Source organism: Heliangelus exortis, chromosome 29, assembly GCF_036169615.1.
Source record: "Heliangelus exortis chromosome 29, bHelExo1.hap1, whole genome shotgun sequence".
NCBI classification, from domain to species: domain Eukaryota; kingdom Metazoa; phylum Chordata; class Aves; order Apodiformes; family Trochilidae; genus Heliangelus; species Heliangelus exortis.
In genome coordinates, this window is record NC_092450.1 from 4,483,917 (window position 1) to 4,504,283 (window position 20,367).

The 20,367-nt window shown below is 49.6% G+C and overlaps 1 protein-coding gene and 6 non-coding genes across 7 annotated transcripts; all 7 read left to right on the forward strand.

Annotated features, from left to right (window-relative positions):
- Nucleotides 1-11,602: 11,602 nt before the first annotated feature.
- On the forward strand, nt 11,603-11,674 carry TRNAC-GCA (transfer RNA cysteine (anticodon GCA)). The gene has a single exon. It is a non-coding gene; the product is annotated as a tRNA-Cys (tRNA).
- A 1,705-nt stretch (nt 11,675-13,379) lies between these two features.
- On the forward strand, nt 13,380-13,451 carry TRNAC-GCA (transfer RNA cysteine (anticodon GCA)). Its single transcript has one exon. It is a non-coding gene; the product is annotated as a tRNA-Cys (tRNA).
- A 359-nt stretch (nt 13,452-13,810) lies between these two features.
- On the forward strand, nt 13,811-16,347 carry RPL23 (ribosomal protein L23). The gene is made up of 5 exons (XM_071728813.1): nt 13,811-13,872; nt 14,127-14,210; nt 14,626-14,754; nt 15,217-15,330; nt 16,233-16,347. Exons 1-5 carry the CDS (start codon nt 13,860-13,862, stop codon nt 16,313-16,315), a joined length of 423 nt encoding a protein of 140 aa, XP_071584914.1. The 5' UTR covers nt 13,811-13,859; the 3' UTR covers nt 16,316-16,347.
- Nucleotides 16,348-18,348: 2,001 nt separating this feature from the next.
- Nucleotides 18,349-18,420, forward strand: TRNAC-GCA (transfer RNA cysteine (anticodon GCA)). Its single transcript has one exon. It is a non-coding gene; the product is annotated as a tRNA-Cys (tRNA).
- Nucleotides 18,421-18,654: 234 nt separating this feature from the next.
- Nucleotides 18,655-18,726, forward strand: TRNAC-GCA (transfer RNA cysteine (anticodon GCA)). Its single transcript has one exon. It is a non-coding gene; the product is annotated as a tRNA-Cys (tRNA).
- A 950-nt stretch (nt 18,727-19,676) lies between these two features.
- On the forward strand, nt 19,677-19,748 carry TRNAC-GCA (transfer RNA cysteine (anticodon GCA)). The gene has a single exon. It is a non-coding gene; the product is annotated as a tRNA-Cys (tRNA).
- A 288-nt stretch (nt 19,749-20,036) lies between these two features.
- Nucleotides 20,037-20,108, forward strand: TRNAC-GCA (transfer RNA cysteine (anticodon GCA)). The gene has a single exon. It is a non-coding gene; the product is annotated as a tRNA-Cys (tRNA).
- The last annotated feature ends 259 nt before the right edge of the window (nt 20,109-20,367 follow it).

Below are 20,367 nucleotides of genomic sequence, written 5' to 3' on the forward strand. Positions count from 1 at the left end.
TCCCGAGTTTTTTGGAAGTCACAGCTCGACTCCCACCAAGGGCAAAGAGAACAGAGTCACCTTTTAAGTACAAACAGCTCAGAAACCCAAATGCTTAATTTGGGAGGTTGGGGGCTGTCCCGGTGCCACCACCCCTTCCCAAATCCAGAGGATTTTTCCTGCAGCTGTTACAGAGATTTCAGCAGCCCCAAGCCCAGGAGGGATGGAGGGGAAGCCCTGGAGGAGCCCCACACCCTCCATGAAGGGTAAATCTCTTTTTTTAGATTATTATTTGACAAAAGTTGCCTGCACCCTCAGCCTGAGCCCCGGTTTTCCAGCTCAGCCCCGGAGCTCCCGTCCCGACTGCCAAGAGGAGGAATCTCGTCCCGTTGCCATGGCAACCGCATCCCATGCCCTGGCCATGCTAATGGAGCTGGGAAGGAGCCAGCAGGGATCCAGGGAAACCCAAGTCCCTGCCAGGGCTGGGGGAAAAAAAAAAAAAAAAAAAAAAAAAAAATAGAAATTCACCTCTGTGGAGCTCCGAGAAGAAAAAGCTGGGGATGGAGGCAAAAAAAAAAAAATTAAATAAAAATAATCCGAAGGAGAAGAATGCCCCAATTCCTGCAGTTCCAGGGCTGGGCTGTCTGGAGAGGAAGAGCTGACTGTGCCAGCACGGCCTGGGCTGCAATTAGGTTTCTGTTTCTGGGAGATTTTGAGGAAACCTCCCAAGGATTCGAGGCAGCTTTTGACTCGGGGGGGGGGATGGGATGGGATCTGTCCCTCTGTGCCCGGCATAGAAAAAAAAAATAAAAATGCTCAGGTTGAGTGTCTGCCCTTAAAATTAAACATCCCTTTGCCCAGGGAATGTCCCTGCTGGGAATGGCAGCTCAGCCCTGGGGGAATTTGAGGTTGGGGGGGCCCTGCCCCACACCTGGATCCTGGGCACACATCCAAAAGGGGGGAAAAAAACCCAAAAAACATCTCAGAGGAAAGAGGAAAGAGGAAAGAGGAAAGAAAAAAGAGGAAAGAGGAAAGAGGAAAGAGGAAAGAGGAAAGAGGAAAGAGGAAAGAGGAAAGAGGAAAGAGGAAAGAGGAAAGAGGAAAGAGGAAAGAGGAAAGAGGAAAGAGGAAAGAGGAAAGAGGAAAGAGGAAAGAGGAAAGAGGAAAGAGGAAAGAGGAAAGAGGAAAGAGGAAAGAGGAAAGAGGAAAGAGGAAAGAGGAAAGAGGAAAGAGGAAAGAGGAAAGAGGAAAGAGGAAAGAGGAAAGAGGAAAGAGGAAAGAGGAAAGAGGAAAGAGGAAAGAGGAAAGAGGAAAGAGGAAAGAGGAAAAAGGAAAAAGGAAAAAGGAAAAAGGAAAAAGGAAAAAGGAAAAAGGAAAAAGGAAAAAAAGGAAAAAGAAGAAGAAAAAAGAAAAAAGAAAAAAGAAAAAAGAAAAAAGAAAAAAGGAAAAAAGGAAAAAAGGAAAAAAGGAAAAAAGGAAAAAAGGAAAAAAGGAAAAAAGGAAAAAAAGGAAAAAAGGAAAAAAGGAAAAAAGGAAAAAAGGAAAAAAGAAGGAAAACCACAACACCAACCAATGGGATCTGCCCCTGGATCCACTTCTCCCTCTTTTTTTTCCTTTAGTTCCAAGTGCTGCTGTACAGGGATGAGCTCAGCCTCCAGTGCTGCTCCCAGTCACCCACCAGTCACCCCAGTACCCAGGGGAGGAGGGGGGGAAGCATCCCATCTGCCCCCCCCCCTGCCCCAAAGGCTTCCCACAGATTTACTGCTCGGTGCTGTCAGAGAGGGAGGAAAAGCCCAACCCTCTTCCTCCTGCTCCCTTGGAGAAAGAAACTCAGGAATTTGGCAGAGAGCCAGAGCTCCAACAGAGCAGCCCCTGTGCTATGGCAAAAGGAGCCTCAGCCCTGCCAGGATAAACCTTGCTTTTCCACCCCCTTCCTGGGGGCACAGAATCCTTGCCCCTCAATTCCAAGCCCAGGAAAAGTTGTTTGGGAAAGGTTGGGGGTTCCTGGGCTTGCCCTGGAGCCAGGGACACACCTTGTGCCTGGACATCCCACCCCCTTGGGATAGGGAGAAGGAAGTAAAGCCACAGCCACAGCCCCATCCCATCCCCCTCCTCATCCCCCTCCTCATCCCCATCCTTATCCTTATCCTTATCCCCATCCCATCCTCATCCTCATCCCTATTCCATCCTCATTCCCATTCCCATCCCCATCTTCATCTTCATCCCCATCCTCATCCCATCCCCCTCCTCATCCCCATCCTTATCCTTATCCCCATCCCATCCTCATCCCCATCCTCATCCCCATCCCATCCTCATCCTCATCCCATCCCCCTCCTCATCCCCATCCCCATCCTCATCCCCATCCCCATCCCATCCTCATCCCATCCCATCCCCACCCCTGCCTGGAATTTCCTTCTCCCCCCTCTGGACCCCTCACATCCATCAGGATTCAGCCAGACAAGGGAGGAAGACCCAAACATTTCCTGCAGGTTTGGGGACACCCGGGGTGACCCCTGGAGCTGCTTCTCCTTCAGGGAGGCTGGGAAAGGGTTAAGGCAGCAAAGGGGGCTGAGAAAGCCCCGGGTTGGGGTTTGCAGACTCCTTGGAATCTCAGGAATTTCCCATTATTATCCCACTTCCCTTCCAGCAGGCTGGGAGAGGGGGAGAGGCAAGAGCAGGACCCCAGGGCTCATCCCTAGGGATAGAGGCAGCAGGGAAGGAATGGCCCAGGAGTCTGTGCCAGGAAAAGCTCTGCCTGAGGGCATCGGGGAGCCCAGGGAGGAAAATTGGGGTTCAGGAGAGCAGAGAGAGATCAGGGGTTCATCTCCAGGGCTCAGGAGGGCTCAGCAGGATCCAAACCCCTCAAACCTTCCCCCTCATCCTGCTCCAGTGCTCCAAGAAGTTTCCCAGTTCCAGCCAGGAACCTCCTGGTTTTCACACAACTGGGTCTCAGGTATCACCCCAAGGCACAACCAAGGTTTGAAGATCTCACCCCAAATCCTCAGGACCTCTGGGTGGGGCTTTGGCCAAAGTCATCCCCACCCACTCAGCAAGAAGCAACCCAAAAAAAAGAGCTCCAAAATGGGGAGGTTTCTGCCAAAGCTGCTCCTCTTCCCTCTTCCCTCAGCCACTGGGAGGGGTAATTCCCATTTTTCGGGGATGGTGTCAGGATTAAAGTTTTTAAAGTCCTCAGCCAGGAGCATCCTGTTATCTCCTTTTCTTTCTAAGAACTGCTAATGTGCAAGCAGCAGGAGGAAAATCCTCCTGCAAAGCTGCTTTCTAGACATCAACAAAGCTGCCCAGGAAGCCCCAAGCTCTGGGGGATTTCCTCAAGCTGGGAAATCCCATTTTTATACTGGTATAAAGTGGGCAGAGTGACCCCAACCAGGGCTCCACGCACACTCCCAGCACAATGCTGGGGGGCAGAGAGGTTCCTGCCAAGGCCAGAGCTCCCCAAATTCTCATTCCAAGGTGTCCAGGAGGGTCCAGCAGATCCCAGAGCAGATCCCAGAGCAGATCCCAGAGCAGATCCCAGAGCAGATCCCAGAGCAGATCCCAGCCCCAGGTGTGGGATGGAGCCCCAGACTCACGCGTTGCAGTAGGGTTTCTTCTCGTAGCCCTTGTAGTTCTTCATGTTTAGGGTCATCTTGCAGGTCTCACAGTGGAAACATGCTTTGTGCCAGAACTGGGACAAAAAAAAAAAAAAAAAAAAAAAGAATCATTAAGACCAGCAGCTTGCAAAAAAAAAAAAAAAAAAAAACAAACCAAAAAAACCAGGGCCACATCCCACTGGAATCTCCTCCAGCCTGGAGATGTCAAGCCCAGCAGCATCCGTGGCCCCTGCACAACCCAAGGGGATGATTTTAGGACACAAGGAAATCCCCCCAGACCTTCCCAATGCATTTTATTTTATTTTATTTCAACAGGGCAGAAGCAGCCAAGCCCTGGGTGGCAGCAGCATCTCCAAGCCAGGAATTCCTTGGGCTCAGGAAAAGGCAGGAGAGGAGCAGCCTCATCCTGTGGAAGAGCCACAACTGTCCCAGGGAGCAGAGGTAAAAGCTGGGCTTGGCAGGCTCCAAAGTTGCTGCTTTAGGGGTTTTTTGGGGTTTTTTTTTTTTTTTGCTGATGTGAGCCAAGAGGAGCAGGTCAGGTGAGGCTGCCCAGAGACTGAGCCAGGGAAGGTTCTGGTGAGGCCAGCAAGGTCCTGACCCTCCTGTCTGCCACTTCTGTGGCTGATCCCAAACCTCAGAGCCCCAAAAGTTGGAGGATGAGGAGTGCTGGGGGGGATTCTGCCTCTCCTCATGGTTATGGGGGCCCAAGAGAGGGCTGGGAGGAGAGGCTGCCAGGCTGGCATTTGGGGGGATACTTGGGGGGGATACTGGGGGGAGGATGCTTGGGGGGGGATGCTTGGGGGGGGATGCTTGGGGGGCACTGGATCCTCTCCCCTGCAGCAGCAGCTCCAGGTTCAGCCCAAACCCAGGCTGAGCTCTCACCTGAACACAGCCCTGCAGTGATGGAAGCCAAAAGACCCAGAAATTCAGCCCAGGACCCTCCAGCAAGGGCTGCAACACTTCAGGAACTCCAAAGTGTTTTAAACCTTTAGAGCCACCCAAAGAAATGGTTCCCACTTGGCACTGAGCTGTTCTCCAGCACTCAGGACAGGACTTCAGGACTCCCAAACTGGTTTTCCCCAGGCTGATGCTCTGCCAGTCCTCAAGTGACCGAATTTTGTGCTTCCCCTGACAGCCCCAGGGTTCTGGGGGCTCTGATGTTCCCTCCAGGCTCGGAGGGAAGGGAAGCACCAGGCAGAGCTGGAGCTGTGCACCCAGGGAAGCAGAACCTGGAGCTGACTCCCTGGGGTTAAATCCTGCCCGGGGGGCTCCTCCCTGCTCAGCTGAACCCCCCCAGCCCGGTGCACAAACCCCTCACCCAGGGAAAGGAAAAAGCCAAAAGCCACCCGAGCAGCTCAGAATTCCAAGGGGATTCCACTCAACCATCCAGCCCTGGGACACCCAGGAAAGGGAGCAAAGCCCAGGAGAACCCCTGGAGGTTGCTGCTCCCATTTCCAGCCTGGAGCCTCTCAAAAAGTCATTTCCAGCCCTGCTCAGGCCGGGTTCCTGCAAAAGGAGGCAGCAAGAGCCAAGCCCTGGGGCCACCTCCCACAGGTCCCACACCCCGTGCACAAACACGGCCTCTGACTCAGCCCCAGAGCTCTTTCTGCTCCTTCCAGCTGCTCAGAGCAATGGATTTGTTCCTTTTTCCCCCCTCCCCAGCTGCTCAGAGCAATGGATTTGTTCCTTTTTCCCCCCTCCCCAGCTGCTCAGAGCAACGGATTTGTTCCTTTTTTCCCCCTCCCCAGCTGCTCAGAGCAATGGATTTGTTCCTTTTTTCCCCCTCCCCAGTCACACCAGTTCCCCCAGCAGGGAGAGGGGGCTTCATCCTGCCCTGCTCCCTTCCAACCCCTTCCTCCACCTCCCCTTCCCATGGGTTATTTCCCTCTCCCAGCTCGCAGGACAGAGACCAACACCTGATTTCCTGAATCCTTCCAAAAAATTCCAGCCTCCTGCCTTGAGTCAGAGCCACCCGAGAGGTCAGGAAGAGCTTTTCCCAAGCCCTGGAATTACTCTACCAGGGATGCCACCACCAACCTGTGGAGATCTTTGGAGCCTCCCAGGAATACCCAAAAGCTCCCAAAAAACCCAAAAGAGGAGGTGGGAAGGCAGCAGAGGCCCCAGCCCTGGCAGGTTCTGTGAACTGATGCTCTGAGCCTGATCTCACCCCCCCCCCAGAGCAATTATTGCATTTTCTCACCTCACTTTGCATCAGGCTCTGTTTCTGTCCTGGGGTTCCTACAAAAGTCCCTCTGAGCTGCCCATTTGCATCACTCCCAAACCTGGATTCCCCTAAACTTTGCTTCCCCGCTGTCAGCGTTGATGCTGCACCCCAAAAAAAAAACCAAAAAACAAAAACCAAAAAAACCAAAAAAACCAAAAAACCAAAAAACCAAAAAACCAAAAAAACCAAAAAAACCAAAAAAACCAAAAAAACCAAAAAAACCAAAAAAACCAAAAAAACCAAAAAAACCAAAAAAACCAAAAAAACCAAAAAAACCAAAAAAACCAAAAAAACCAAAAAAACCAAAAAACCAAAAAAAACCAAAAAACCAAAAAAAACCAAAAAACCAAAAAAAACCAAAAAACCAAAAAAAACCAAAAAACCAAAAAAAACCAAAAAACCAAAAAAAACCAAAAAACCAAAAAAAACCAAAAAACCAAAAAAAACCAAAAAACCAAAAAACCAAAAAACCAAAAAACCAAAAAACCAAAAAACCAAAAACAAAAAAACAAAAAACAAAAAAACCAAAAAAACACAAAAAAACACAAAAAAACACAAAAAAACACAAAAAAACAAACAAAAACAAACAAAAACAAACAAACAAAAAAACAAAACAAAAAAAACCAAAAAACAAAAAACAAACAAACAAAAAAAACAAAACAAAACAAAAAAAAACCAAAAAATAAACCCCAAAAATCACAAACCAGGTCCCACCCCACACAGGGACCTGGAGCTATTTAGGCTCCCAGCAAAACTCCAGCTCAACCCCCCCCACCCCCATCCCTCCTGCAGAGAAAGAGGCCAAATCTCAAATGGGTTTTTAGGGAAGCAGGAATGCCAGAAAGGGCCAAAATTCCATGTTTGAAGGGTTCCCAACCTCTGGAGCTGAGCCTGGGTACCCCAGCAGGATGGAGCCTGCAAGGAGGTGCTGCAGGAGGGGTGGGGACCCTAAAATATTTGTGCCAGGAGGGCAGCTCCGGGGACAGAACCCACAGAAACTGCCACTTGGTCTGTTCCTTGCTCGTGGTGCAGCTGCAGAGCAGAACCAGAGCAGAACCAGCACCACTTGGGACCCAAGGGCTGGAGGACAAGCTCAGGAAAGACTCCTGGGGCTGAAGGGAGATGCTTGCACAGGCTGAATGCACAAATCTGAACTTTTCCTCGTTTAAAAAAATAAAAATAATAATAATAATAAATATATATATATATATATATAAAAATATAAAAATAAATATAAAAATAAATATAAAAATAAATATAAAAATAAATATAAAAATAAATATAAAAATAAATATAAATATAAATATAAATAAAAAATAAAAATAAAAAATAAAAATAAAAAAATAAAAATAAAAAAATAAAAATAAAAAAATAAAAATAAAAAAATAAAAATAAAAAATAAAAATAAAAAAATAAAAATAAAAAAATAAAAATAAAAAAATAAAAATAAAAATAAAAAATAAAAAATAAAACCTAAAAGAAAATTAAAAAAAGATAAAAATGAGCCATCTGACCCCAGTTTTTTTCAGCAGCTGCAGCCACCCAGGCCCTGCTCAGAGATGTCACTTCCCCAGCCCCTTATCTGGGGAGTTGGGGGAAGGGACCAACACCCAGGGATCTTCCCAGGAATTCTCCTTTTCCCCAAGGTGACCAAAAGGCAGGAGCCAGGGCAGAGTTTCCCACCCCCTCCGGAGCTCTCAGCAGCTGCGATTTTTCCTCCTTTTCCATAAATCCCAAAAGGAAAAGGAATTTTTTTTTTTTTTCCCAAATTTTCACGAGCAGGACAAAGCCCAAACCCATTAAAAGCTTTAAGGGAGGTGCAAACTTCCCCCCCCCCCAGCAGCCTCCGGGTTTTATCGCTGCCTGAGCTCAGACTTCAACCCCCCCAGAACCGCCCTTTGGACCTTGCCCGGGGCAGAACCGCTCCGGAACCATCGGGGTTGGGCTGGGCCGGGAGGAGAAACCGAGGGGATCCTGCAACCCCCACCTCAGGAGACAAAAAAACCCGGAAAAATGAGCAGGGAGGGAGTTAAAGTTGGTTAAGGGAGCAGGGAGGAGTAATTCGGAGCAAATGAGAAGCAGGAAGAACCCTAAAAAAAAAAAAGGAGTGAGAGCACTAAAAAAAAAAATATCAGTAAGAGCCCTAAAAAAAAAAAGTAGTAAGGGCCCTAAAAAAAAAAAATAAAAAAGCAGTAAGAATCCCCCCCCAAAAAGGAGTAAGAACCCTAATAAAAAGGAGTAAGGGCCCTAAAAAAAAATTTTAAAAGGAGTGAGAACCTAAAAAAAAAAGGAGTAAGGGCCCTGAAAAAAAAGGAGTAAGGGCCCTGAAAAAAAATTTAAAAAGCAGTAAGAATCCCCCCCCAAAAAAGGAGTAAGAACCCTAAAAAAAAAAAGGAGTAAGGACCCTAAAAAAAAAAGGAGTAAGGGCCCTGAAAAAAAGGAGTAAGGGCCCTGAAAAAAAGGAGTAAGGGCCCTGAAAAAAAGGAGTAAGGGCCCTGAAAAAAAAGGAGTAAGGGCCCTGGAAAAAAGGAGTAAGGGCCCTGGAAAAAAGGAGTAAGGGCCCTGGAAAAAAGGAGTAAGGGACCTAAAAAAAAAGGAGAAAGGGCCCTAAAAAAAAAAAGGAGAAAGGGCCCTAAAAAAAAAGGAGAAAGGGCCCTAAAAAAAAAGGAGAAAGGGCCCTAAAAAAAAAGGAGTAAGGGCCCTGAAAAAAAAGGAGTAAGGGTCCCAAAAAAAAATTAAAAAAGCAGTAAGAATCCCCCCCAAAAAAAGGAGTAAGGTCCCTAAAAAAAAAGGAGTAAGGGCCCTGAAAAAAAAATGAGTAAGGGCCCTAAAAAATAATTAAAAAAGCAGGAAGAACCCTAAAAAAAAAAAAGCAGTAAGAGCCCTAAAAGTGTAAAAGCCCGGAGTGGGGGCTGGGGATGCTGACACCGATCCTGCTCTCCCAGGAACCCCCAGCTCAGAAGCAGCACAGACCCCAGACAGGAGGAAGCTCTGGGTCACCCCCCCCTTCCCTCCTTTTCCTTCCCTTCCCAAATATCCCCAAATCCCACAGCCCGGGGGCTGCAGAAAACGGAGCCACTTGACTGCTCCCCCCCCCAGCCAGGAGGGTCCCGGGGACACAGGGCCCATGGTTCAGCTTCCAGCTCTTCCCAGCTTCGGGAAAAAAAAAGAAAAAAAAGGAAAAAAAAGAAGGAGGGGGGAAAAAAAAAAGAAGGAGGGGGGAAAAAAAAAAGAAGGAGGGGGGAAAAAAAAAAGAAGGAGGGGGGAAAAAAAAAAGAAGGAGGGGGGAAAAAAAAAAGAAGGAGGGGGGAAAAAAAAAAGAAGGAGGGGGGAAAAAAAAAAGAAGGAGGGGGGAAAAAAAAAAGAAGGAGGGGGGAAAAAAAAAAGAAGGAGGGGGGAAAAAAAAAAGAAGGAGGGGGGAAAAAAAAAAGAAGGAGGGGGGAAAAAAAAAAGAAGGAGGGGGGAAAAAAAAAAGAAGGAGGGGGGAAAAAAAAAAGAAGGAGGGGGGAAAAAAAAAAGAAGGAGGGGGGAAAAAAAAAAGAAGGAGGGGGGAAAAAAAAAAGAAGGAGGGGGGAAAAAAAAAAGAAGGAGGGGGGAAAAAAAAAAGAAGGAGGGGGGAAAAAAAAAAGAAGGAGGGGGGAAAAAAAAAAGAAGGAGGGGGGAAAAAAAAAAGAAGGAGGGGGGGAAAAAAAAAAGAAGGAGGGGGGGAAAAAAAAAGAAGGAGGGGGGAAAAAAAAAAGAAGGAGGGGGGAAAAGAAAGAAGAAGGGGGGAAAAAAAAGAAGAAGGGGGGAAAAAAAAGAAGAAGGGGGGAAAAAAAAGAAGAAGGGGGGAAAAAAAAGAAGAAGGGGGGAAAAAAAAGAAGAAGGGGGGAAAAAAAGAAGAAGGGGGGAAAAAAGAAGGGGGGAAAAGAAAGAAGAAGGGGGGAAAAAAAGAAGAAGGGGGAAAAAAAAGAAGAAGGGAAAAAAAAAAGAAGGGGGAAAAAAAAAGAAGGGGAAAAAAAAAGAAGGGGAAAAAAAAGAGGAGGAAAAAAAAGAGGGGAAAAAAAAAGAGCCCAACATCATCTGTTAAAAATGCGAGCAGCAGGGTCTGCTGGAGCTCAGGAATTCCGCGGCCGCATTCTTCCCAGTTACTTTTTTTAGTCCTTAAACTGGGGGTCCCAAAAGCCTGGGAGAGGGGGGGAGGAGGGGGCTGAGCTCGGACCCCCCCCTTCATCTCCTGCAGTTGGGGTAGAGCCAGGGATCCCCGAAGCTTGGATTTCCTTGGGAAAGGCTCGGGAAGGAGAACTCCAGAGCACCCGAAAGGGAGGAGGCAGAAAGTGAGGAGTGGGGGTTCTGGAAGGGAAGTAGGGATGGGGATGGAAAAACTGAAAAGGGGGGAAAAAGGAAAAAAAAAAGGGGAAAAAAGGGGGGGGAAAAAAAGGGAAAAGAAAGGGGAAAAGGAAAAAAAAAGGGAAAAAAAAGGGGGGGGGAAGAAAAGGAAAAAAAAAGGGGGGAAAAGAAAGGGGGGGAAGAAAAGGAAATAAAGGGGAAAAAAAGAAAAGGAGGGGGAAAAAAAGAAAAGAAAAAAAGGAGAAAAAAGAGGAAGTAAAAAAAAGGAGAAAATAAAAAAAGGAGAAAATAAAAAAAAGGAGAAAATAAAAAAAAGGAGAAAATAAAAAAAAAGGAGAAAATAAAAAAAAGGAGAAAATAAAAAAAAAGGAGAAAATAAAAAAAAGGAGAAAATAAAAAAAGGAGAAAATAAAAAAAGAGAAAATAAAAAAAGAGAAAATAAAAAAGGAGGAAATAAAAAATAGAAAAAAAGGAGAAAATAAAAAAAAGGAGAAAATTAAAAAGAGAAAATAAAAAGGAGGAAATAAAAAAATAGAAAAAAAAAAGAGAAGAGAAAATAAAAAAGGAGAAAATCAAAAAGGAGATGTGGGCTAATGGGAACCAGATGAGGCTCTGGTTTAACTGTTGCTTTCCCTCGGCTGCCGCTTCCCGCTGCCTTTTCAGCCACAAAAATCTCAGGAAAAGAGAAGGAAAAATCCCGGAGCCTCCGGCAGCCCCGGGGCGGGGAGGGAGAGGAAAACAGGGACCCCCCCAGCACCTTAAAACGGGGGGGAGGGGGGCAGCACCCAGAGAGCCGCGGGGAGGGTGGGGAGGGGGCGTTTGGGGGGGTTTTGGGGTCCCCCCCTCCACGTGTCCCGGGCTCACCTTATCCAAGCAGTTCACCTTCTCGGTGGGATACACGATCTTCCCGCAGCGAGCGCAGTTGGGATTCATGGTGAAACAGAGCTCCCGGTTGGGGGGGGGGCACCCCAATTTTTTATTATTATTATTATTTTTCCCTCCTTTCGTTTCTTTCCTTTCGTTTCGTTTCGTTCCGTTTCCCTTCCCTCCCCCCCCCCCCCCTTTGCCTCCGCTGCCTCGGAGCCTCCGCCCGCGCTGCCGCGACCCTTAAATAGGAGAAGGGAAAAAAAAAAAAAAAAAAAAAACCGAAAAAGAAAAAAAAAAAAAAAGGAAGGGAGGGGAGGGGGGGGGGGATGGGAGGGGCCGTGGGGGCGGGGCGCCCACCCACGCGCGGGCACGTACCCCCCCCCCCCCCCCCCTTCCCGCTCCTCCCACGTTGATTTTTTTTTTTTTTCATTCATTTTTTTTGTCTTTTTTTTTTTTTTTTTTAAATAGGGGAGGGTGCGGCAGCCGCCACGCGCAGACCCCCTTTCTACGCAGACGCGCGCGTGGAAAATTTGCGGGTGGGGGGGTTCTCGGGGGGTGTTTGGGGGTTCGGGGGGGCCCGATGAGGGCGCGGGGGGGTATAGCTCAGTGGCAGAGCATTTGACTGCAGATCAAGAGGTCCCCGGTTCAAATCCGGGTGCCCCCTCTTTTTATAATTTTTTTTTGTTTCTTTTTATTTTTTTTTTCCACCGCGGGGGGTGTTTTGCCCCTCCTTTTCGCGAATTTTTAATATTTTTTTTTTTTCCCACCGCGGGGGGTGTTTTGCCCCTCCTTTTCGCGAATTTTTAATATTTTTTTTTTTTTCCCACCGCGGGGGGTGTTTTGCCCCTCCTTTTCGCGAATTTTTAATATTTTTTTTTTTTTTTCCACCGCGGGGGGTGTTTTGCCCCTCCTTTTCGCGAATTATTAATATTTTTTTTTTTTTTCCCACCGCGGGGGGTGTTTTGCCCCTCCTTTTCGCGAATTTTTAATTTTTTTTTTTTTTTTCCCACCGCGGGGGGTGTTTTGCCCCTCCTTTTCGCGAATTTTTAATATTTTTTTTTTTTTCCCACCGCGGGGGGTGTTTTGCCCCTCCTTTTCGCGAATTTTTAATTTTTTTTTTTTTTTTTTTTTTCCCGCCGCCGGGGGGGTGTTTTGTGTGGTTTTCTGTATAAAATTCTGGCTGGGATAGAGGGGAAAAAAAAAACTTTAAAGATTTATATTTATCTTCGTTGCGTCTTTATTGGTGATAATGAAGCCTGAATTCACCTGCTCTGGAAAAAAAAAAAAGGAGGACTGAGGGGTTTGGGAGGAATAAATCCCCACCCACACCAAACCGGGTGCTCCTCACCTCAGGATGTGGCTTCCAATTCGGTTTTCTCCTTTTTTTAACGCTTTTTCTCTGATTCTCCTCAAAAGGAGCCCACTCCTCCCCCTTCCCATCCCCCCCTCCCACCTTTTCCTGGCCCATCACAGATTTTTCTCCTCATTCTCCTCACCAGGAGCTCCCGGGGTGGTTTTGGGGCTCCTCAGCTCTCAGATATTTGGGGTTCAGCTCAGGGCACCGAGCTGCCTGGCTCTGGCTCCACTTTCCTTTTTTCCTTCCCTTTTCCCTTTCCTTTTTCCCCTCTTCCCTTTTCCCTTCCCCTTTGCATTCCCCTTTTCCCTTTTCCATTACCCCTCCCCCTTTTTCCCTTCTCCTTTCCCCCTCTCTTTTCCTTTTGCTCTTCCCATTCCCTTTTCCCCTTCCCTTTCCCCTTTTTCCTTCCCCTTTCCTTTTCCTTCCCTTTTCCCTTTTCCCTTTCCCCTTCCCTTTTCTCTTCTCCTTCCCTTTTCCTTTTCCTCTTCCCATTCTCTTTTCCCTTTCCCCTTCCCCTTTTCCCTTTTCCCTTTTCCCTTCCCCTTTTCCTTTTCCTTTTCATTTTCCTCTTCCTTTTCCTTTTCCTCTTCCCATTCCCTTTTCCCTTTTCCCTTTTCCCTTTTCCCTTTTCCCTTTTCCCTTTTCCCTTTTTATTTGGGTTTTCCACCCAGGGAATGCCCCCCCCGCCCCTTTCCTCCCTTCCGCCTTTGCTTTGGGGTCAAACCCTGGAACCCCCAGCACCGCTCGGGCTGGAAAATTGCCAAATGGAGGCAAAACCACCCAAAAAAAAAAAAAAAAAACCAACCCCAAAAAACCCCAAAGCAATCAAAAGTCCAAAAACTCCGGTTCTGGGCTGGAGCCGCTGTTCCGGGACACCGCGGGGGGGTCGTGTCCGGGGGTCCCGCGGGTGCAGGGGGTTGGGGGGTGTCCGGGGGTCCCTCCCCGGGGGTTTGGGTGCTGCGGGGTTCGGCGGTACCGGAGCAAAGGGATGGGGAGCGGTACCGGTACCAGTGGGGGTATAGCTCAGTGGCAGAGCATTTGACTGCAGATCAAGAGGTCCCCGGTTCAAATCCGGGTGCCCCCTCTTTTTCTCTTTCCGTTTTTCCCCCCTCCATATTTTTCTCTCCCTCCCCGAACCCGCCCGTCCCCCAAATCCCCGTTTTTCACCCCAAACGAGCGCCGCCGGGGATCGCTCCCGAGGTCCCGGTGACTTCGGGCGCACCCCAGGGTTGTGGCTCCGCCTCTTCCCGCGCTTCCCGGGGAGCGCAGGCCCGGGGGGATCGCGGAACCCGGGGATTTTCCCCCCCCCCCTTTCCCTTTTCCCTTTTTCCCCTTTTCCCCCCTCCCCAAATTCCCGGTGCGGAGGTCCCGGGGGTGCCGCTCCTCCCCGCCGCTAGGGGGCGCTGCGGACACCCCCTTCCCCGTGACCCAGCACGGCGCAGACTCAGGACGTCACTTCCGGGTTCTTCTCTCTCTGCCTTCCGGCGCCAAGATGTCCAAGCGAGGTGAGGCGGGCGCTGGGCCGGAGGAGGGGGGTTGGATGGAATCCGCCTCCATCCGCCATCCCCGGGCCGCGGGCGCTGCGATGGCCGCTCCGGAGGGGGAGAACGGAGCTCGGGGAGCAGCGTCCGGCCCAGCCCGGGAGCGGAGGCCGCTGCCGGTGTCTCCCATTCCGTCCCCGGGCCGGGCGTGTTCTCCGTTGCCATGGAGCCGGTTTGAGCTCTGTCACCGGGGTTTTATTTTTCTTCCTCCCCCACAGGACGCGGAGGTTCCTCCGGTGCGAAGTTCCGCATCTCCCTGGGTCTCCCGGTGGGAGCTGTGATCAACTGCGCCGATAACACGGGTGAGCGGCTCGGCCAGGAGAAAATTATAATAAAAAAACCCCACAAATAGCGGGATTTTCCCTTCCCAAAAGCGCTCGCTGGGTCTGCAGCGGTGACTTTGCGAGCTGTCGGGGAAGGGGACAGCAAAACCATCGCTGTGGGTGAAGCGGCGGCTCCGTGCCCTGCGCTTCAGTCGGGGATGGGACACGGGGACCCCCGCGGTGTCCCCAGAGACGGAGCCTCCCTGGGCAGCTCTGGGGGGCTGGGCCAACCCTCGAGTGGGGAAGTTCGGGTGGGATTTACCCCCCGTGTGTCTGTCACCTCTTGTCCCGGTGAAAAAAAAAAGGTGCCCCCCCTTCCCCCCCCCCTCCTGACTTCCCCCCCTTGGAAATTTTGAGGAGATTGGTGACGTTTTTGGGGTTTTTCCTTCCGCAGGGGCCAAGAACCTTTACATCATCTCTGTGAAGGGCATCAAGGGGAGGCTGAACCGGCTGCCAGCAGCTGGGGTGGGGGACATGGTGATGGCCACAGTGAAAAAGGGCAAACCTGAGCTGAGGAAAAAGGGTGAGTGAGGAGAAAAAAAAACCCTGAGAGGGAGGGAAAGGGGAGAAAAGGGGGTGGGGGGTGCTGGAGGGGTCACCTCCCCCCTCCCCACATGGCTCCCTGGGCCTGGGGCAGTGGCTCAGGGGGCTGAGGGGGGGGCAGAGTGAAGGCATCACTGTGGGGTGAAGTGGCAGCTGGTGCTGTGCACCTCAATCCGTGCTGGGACACTGGCTGGGGAGGAGTTTTGGGTGAATTTTGCTGGGATTTAGGGTCTGGGGAGAAGCCAAGCTCCACACCTCGAGGAGCTGCTGCTGTCTGCTTGGTTTGAAGTTTCTGAACTGGAAACTTTTAACCAAGTGGTGGAAATAGGGGAGAAAAAAAAAAACCCAAAAATGGGTGTGTTGAGGAGGGGGCTGCTCCTTTGGGGTCTGGTTGTGCCCCAAGGGGGGGGCTGAGGCTCAGCTGCTGCTTCCCCCCCCTCAGTCCATCCTGCAGTGGTCATCAGGCAACGAAAATCCTACAGGAGGAAGGATGGAGTCTTCCTCTACTTTGAAGACAATGCAGGAGTGATAGTGAACAACAAAGGTGAAATGAAAGGTGAGGAGGTTTTTAGGGGGGGGGGAGGGAAGGCAGGTGGAGCCATCCCTGAAAAAGGGACCCAAAAATCTCCTTAAAACTCGTGGGGTTTGGGTTAAAACTCTGCCCTGTGACTCAGTTGTCCCCTTTTTGTCCCCTCAGGCTCAGCCATCACAGTTCCCCTGAAAAAGGGACCCAAAAATCCCATCAAAACTCATGGAATTTGGGTTAAAACTCTGCCCTGTGACTCAGTTGTCCCCTTTTTGTCCCTTTTTGTCCCCTCAGGCTCAGCCATCACGGGTTGCCTGAAAAAGGGACCCAAAAATCTCCTTAAACCCCTCAGGCTCAGCCATCACAGTTCCCCTGAAAAAGGGACCCAAAAATCTCCTCAAAACTCATGGGATTTGGGTCAAAACTCTGCCCTGTGACTCAGTTGTCCCTTTTTGTCCCCTTTTGTCCCCTCAGTCTCAGCCATCACAGTTCCCCTGAACAAGGGACCCCAAAATCTCCTCAAAACTCATGGGATTTGGGTTAAAACTCTGCCCTGTGACTCAGTGTCCCCTTTTTGTCCCCTCAGTCTCAGCCATCACAGGTTCCCTGAAAAAGGGACCCCAAAATCTCCTCAAAACTCGTGGGGTTGGGGTTAAAACTCTGCTCTGTGACTCAGTTGTCCCTTTTTGTCCCCTCAGTTTCAGCCATCACAGTTCCCCTGAAAAAGGAACCCAAAAATCTCCTTAAAACTCATGGGATTTGGGTTAAAACTCTGCCCTGTGACTCGGGTTTCCTCCTTTGTCCCCTCAGTCTCAGCCATCACAGTTCCCCTAAACAAGGGACCCCAAAATCTCCTCAGAACTCATGGGTTTTGGGTCAAAACTCTGCCCTGTGACTCAGTGTCCCCTTTTTGTCCCCTTTTGTCCCCTCAGGCTCAGCCATCACGGGTCCTGTGGCCAAGGAGTGTGCAGATCTCTGGCCCAGGATTGCTTCCAACGCGGGGAGCATTGCCTGAGGCACCCAATAAAAACCTTGGTACCACTCTGAGCTGTGTCTGTGTCTTCCCCCTGCAGGGAGCTGAGCCCCAGGGCTTCAGTTCTGGGGGGACCTTTCTGCTCCCTTCCTGCTGGGGGTGAACGTGGCAGCAGGAAAATGGGGGTTGGAGGGGGAATAGTCAGTAAAAAAAAATATTTTTTTTTAAATTTTTTCTTCCCAGGAAAGTTCCTGGAAGGGAATTGTACTGGAATTTCAGGAGTAGGGGCTGGGGTGTTGCTCAAGGAGAAAAAAAGGAGGTGTCTGCCAAAGGCTTTTCTGGAAATTGTAGAATTTTCTCCCAAAATGGGCAGTGGGACTCCTCAGAAATCCTGCCTGGAATGTCATCAGCTCCTGCTGAAGCCACCCAGGGGACACCAAACCCTGGGGCTGTGCAGAACTCCTGGAGCTGTGGAATTCCTGGTGGATTTCCCTGGGCTTTCAGGGATGGAATTTTTCCCTTCACTCAGAGATTTTTTTATTTTTTGGGTAATTTTGGGGGTTTTCCAGCTCAGGCCAGGATGGTGTTGGGGACCCCCTCAGGATCCTGCCCCATGCTCTGGCTTCCAGATTGTTCCTCAGAGCTTCCTGGTTGGAATCTCAGGAGCTGTGGGAAGGGGGAAAAGTTGGGAAAGGATTTAGGGGGGGATCTGAGGGAAACTCCTCTCTTTCCCCAAGCTCTTCATGGAGCAGCTGAACCCCTGGGGGGGCACAGGGGACCCCCCAGCTGCCCCCAGGGTGATGCCTCCTCCCCTGGGAACAAATTTTTTCCTGCTGGGGAGGGAGAAATTCCTCCTGGGAGATGATCCAGGGATCTGCTGTGGGGTGAGGAAGAGCAGCAGGAGGGAGGTGGTGACCTCTGAGCCATCTCCAGAGCTTGGGTTGGGGTTTGAGGGGTTGGGGCAGAGCAGTTGGATGAAAGGTTTGGGGTATTTGGTTTTTTTTTTAAATTTAATTCTATTTTTTTCCAGGCAGTCAGGAGGGGAGGGGAGGCTCTGGGAGGGTTTTGAGAGCAGTTGGATGAAAGGCCTTGGGATATTTGGGGTTTTTTTTTAATTTTATTTTTTCTGGGCAGTCAGGAGGGGATGAGAGGCCCTGGGAAGGTTTTGGGGTATTTGGGTTTTTTTTTTAAATTTAATTTTATTTTTCCTGGGCAGTCAGGAGGGGAGGGGAAGCCCTGGGAAGGTTTTGGGGTATTTGGGTTTTTTTTTTAATTTTATTTTTTCTGGGCAGTCAGGAGGGGATGAGAGGCCCTGGGAGGGTTTTGAGAGCAGTTGGATGAAAGGTTTGGGATATTTGGGTTTTCTTATTTTAATTTTATTTTTTCTGGGCAGTCAGGAGGGGATGAGAGGCCCTGGGAAGGTTTTGAGAGCAGTTGGATGAAAGGTTTGGGGTATTTGGGTTTTTTTTTTTAATTCTATTTTTTCTGGGCAGTCAGGAGGGGAGGGGAAGCCCTGGGATGGTTTTGGGGTATTTGGTTTTTTTTTTTAATTTTATTTTTTCTGGGCAGTCAGGAGGGGATGAGAGGCCCTGGGAAGGTTTTGAGAGCAGCTGGTTTGGGGTGTTTGGGGTTTTTTTTTTAAATTTAATTCTATTTTTTCTGGGCAGTCAGGAGGGAACGAGGGGCCCTGGGAGGGTTTTGTGCACCCCCCCAGCCCAAAGAGCCCCGTCCTGAAGTGCTTCAAAATTTTCTCTTTTTTTTTTGATTCTGTACCAAAATCTTTGATTCTTCACTCCAGAAACAACATTTTTTTTTATCACTGAGAGTGCTGCCAGGCACTGGAACGTCCCCATTCCCAGAGGGATTGAGCAGGAACTGGGATCTGCTCCTCAGGGATGTGGGTTATTGATTATTGGGATTATTGGGATTATTGATCCGAGCTGGAGGAGGTGGGGAGCTCTCTCCCAACCTGAAACATTTTGTGGGATGTTTCGGGGAACAGGGAGTGGGGGAGGGGGGTCCCAGGGCTCCCACTTCCATATCCAAAGGATCCATCCCGGAATTCCAGCCCAGGAGGGGGTGTAGCTCAGGGGCAGAGCATTTGACTGCAGATCAAGAGGTCCCCGGTTCAAATCCGGGCGCCCCCTCTCTTTTTTTTTTTCCTTTTTTTTCCTTTTTTTTTTTCACCCAGAAAAAGTGAAATTTGAAGCTCCCCCTTTCCTGCTTTTCCCCATCCAACCCCGCAGGCTCTGAGCTCCCTTTTCCAGGTGGATTCCCCTTAAAACAGAGGATTCATCCCTGAGGCCACTCCAGGAGGAGCTGCTCTGTGTCCTGTAATTAATTAAGACACTAATTAAGGCTGAGGAGGCAGTGGGGCAGCAGGGGGTGTAGCTCAGGGGCAGAGCATTTGACTGCAGATCAAGAGGTCCCCAGTTCAAATCTGGGTGCCCCCTCCCCATTTTCCTTTTTCTTGGGATTTTTTTTTTTTTTTTTTTTTTTTTTTTGAGTCGGAGCAGCTGGAAATCCTGGGAATTCTTCAGCATTTCAGTCAGGAAATGGGGGGGGGGGGGAATTCCAGAGGCTCTGAGGAAGCTGCTGGGGCAAGGGAGAGGCTGCAGGAGGAGAGGAAAATTGGGAAAGGGATGGAGCTGGGAAAAGGTCAGCTGGGAGGGAAGGGGAAGGGGCAGTGTCTGTCCCAGTTTTGGGATCAGGGAAGGGGAAGGGGCAGTGTCTGTCCCAGTTTTGGGATCAGGGAAGGGGAAGGGGCAGTGTCTGTCCCAGTTTTGGGATCAGGGAAGGGGAAGGGGCAGTGTCTGTCCCAGTTTTGGGATCTGGGAAGGGGAAGGGGCAGTGTCTGTCCCAGTTTTGGGATCTGGGAAGGGGAAGGGGCAGTGCCTGTTCCCAGTTTTGGGATCTGGGAAGGGGAAGGGGCAGTGCCTGTTCCCAGTTTTGGGATCTGGGAAGGGGAAGGGGCAGTGTCTGTCCCAGTTTTGGGATCAGGGAAGGGGAAGGGGCAGTGTCTGTCCCAGTTTTGGGATCAGGGAAGGGGAAGGGGCAGTGTCTGTCCCAGTTTTGGGATCAGGGAAGGGGAAGGGGCAGTGTCTGTCCCAGTTTTGGGATCTGGGAAGGGGAAGGGGCAGTGTCTGTCCCAGTTTTGGGATCTGGGAAGGGGAAGGAGCAGTGCCTGTTCCCAATTTTGGGATCTGGGAAGGGGCAGTGTCTGTCCCAGTTTTGGAACCCAGAGGCTCCAGGTTTTATCCTCTGTTGCATTCCAGGTTCCCAGCTCCTCCACTGGGAGTTGATTCCTGGGGAATCAAAGATTCCCACTGCCTCGTGTTAAAAAAATCCTAATTTCTTGCTGGAAAAATCCTGATTTTTAATGCTGGGGAGGAGCAGAGGAGCAGGGGGTGTAGCTCAGGGGCAGAGCATTTGACTGCAGATCAAGAGGTCCCTGGTTCAACTCCAGGTGCCCCCTTTGTGCTTTTTTTTTTTTTTCTTTTTCCAAGAAAAAAAGAAAAAAAAAAAAAGAGGAGCAGTGCTCACTTTTAGCCCCAAATCTCTGGATTTCAGGCTCATTTTTGGACTGAACCCCACGCAGAAGCTCTGGGTGTTCCTGGGTGTTGTGAGGCTCTGGGTTTGTCTCGGGGTTGGTGCTGATTTCTGCACCCCACGAGGAGGCTCTGAAGGCAGAGTGACCCCTGGAGATGGAAAAAAATAAGCCAGAAACTCATTTTTTGATTATTCCTCCGAGGATTTTCAGGCAGGGGGTGTAGCTCAGGGGCAGAGCATTTGACTGCAGATCAAGAGGTCCCTGGTTCAACTCCAGGTGCCCCCTTTGTTTTGTTTTGTTGTGTTTTTTTCCAGGAAAAAACGAGGAGCAATCTCCACTTTTAGCCCCACAGACCCCAAATCCCTGAACCTCCCTGAGCCTTTCCTGCTGCACCAGGAGTGACAAAACCCAAGTCAGACTTCAGGTTGCTTGCTCCTCTTTAGCTGCTTTTTCCCCTTTTTTCTCCTCCCAGCCCCACAACGGGGACTTTTTTTTTTTTTTTTTAATCTTTTACCACCTCTAAAATTACATTTTGCCCTTTTCC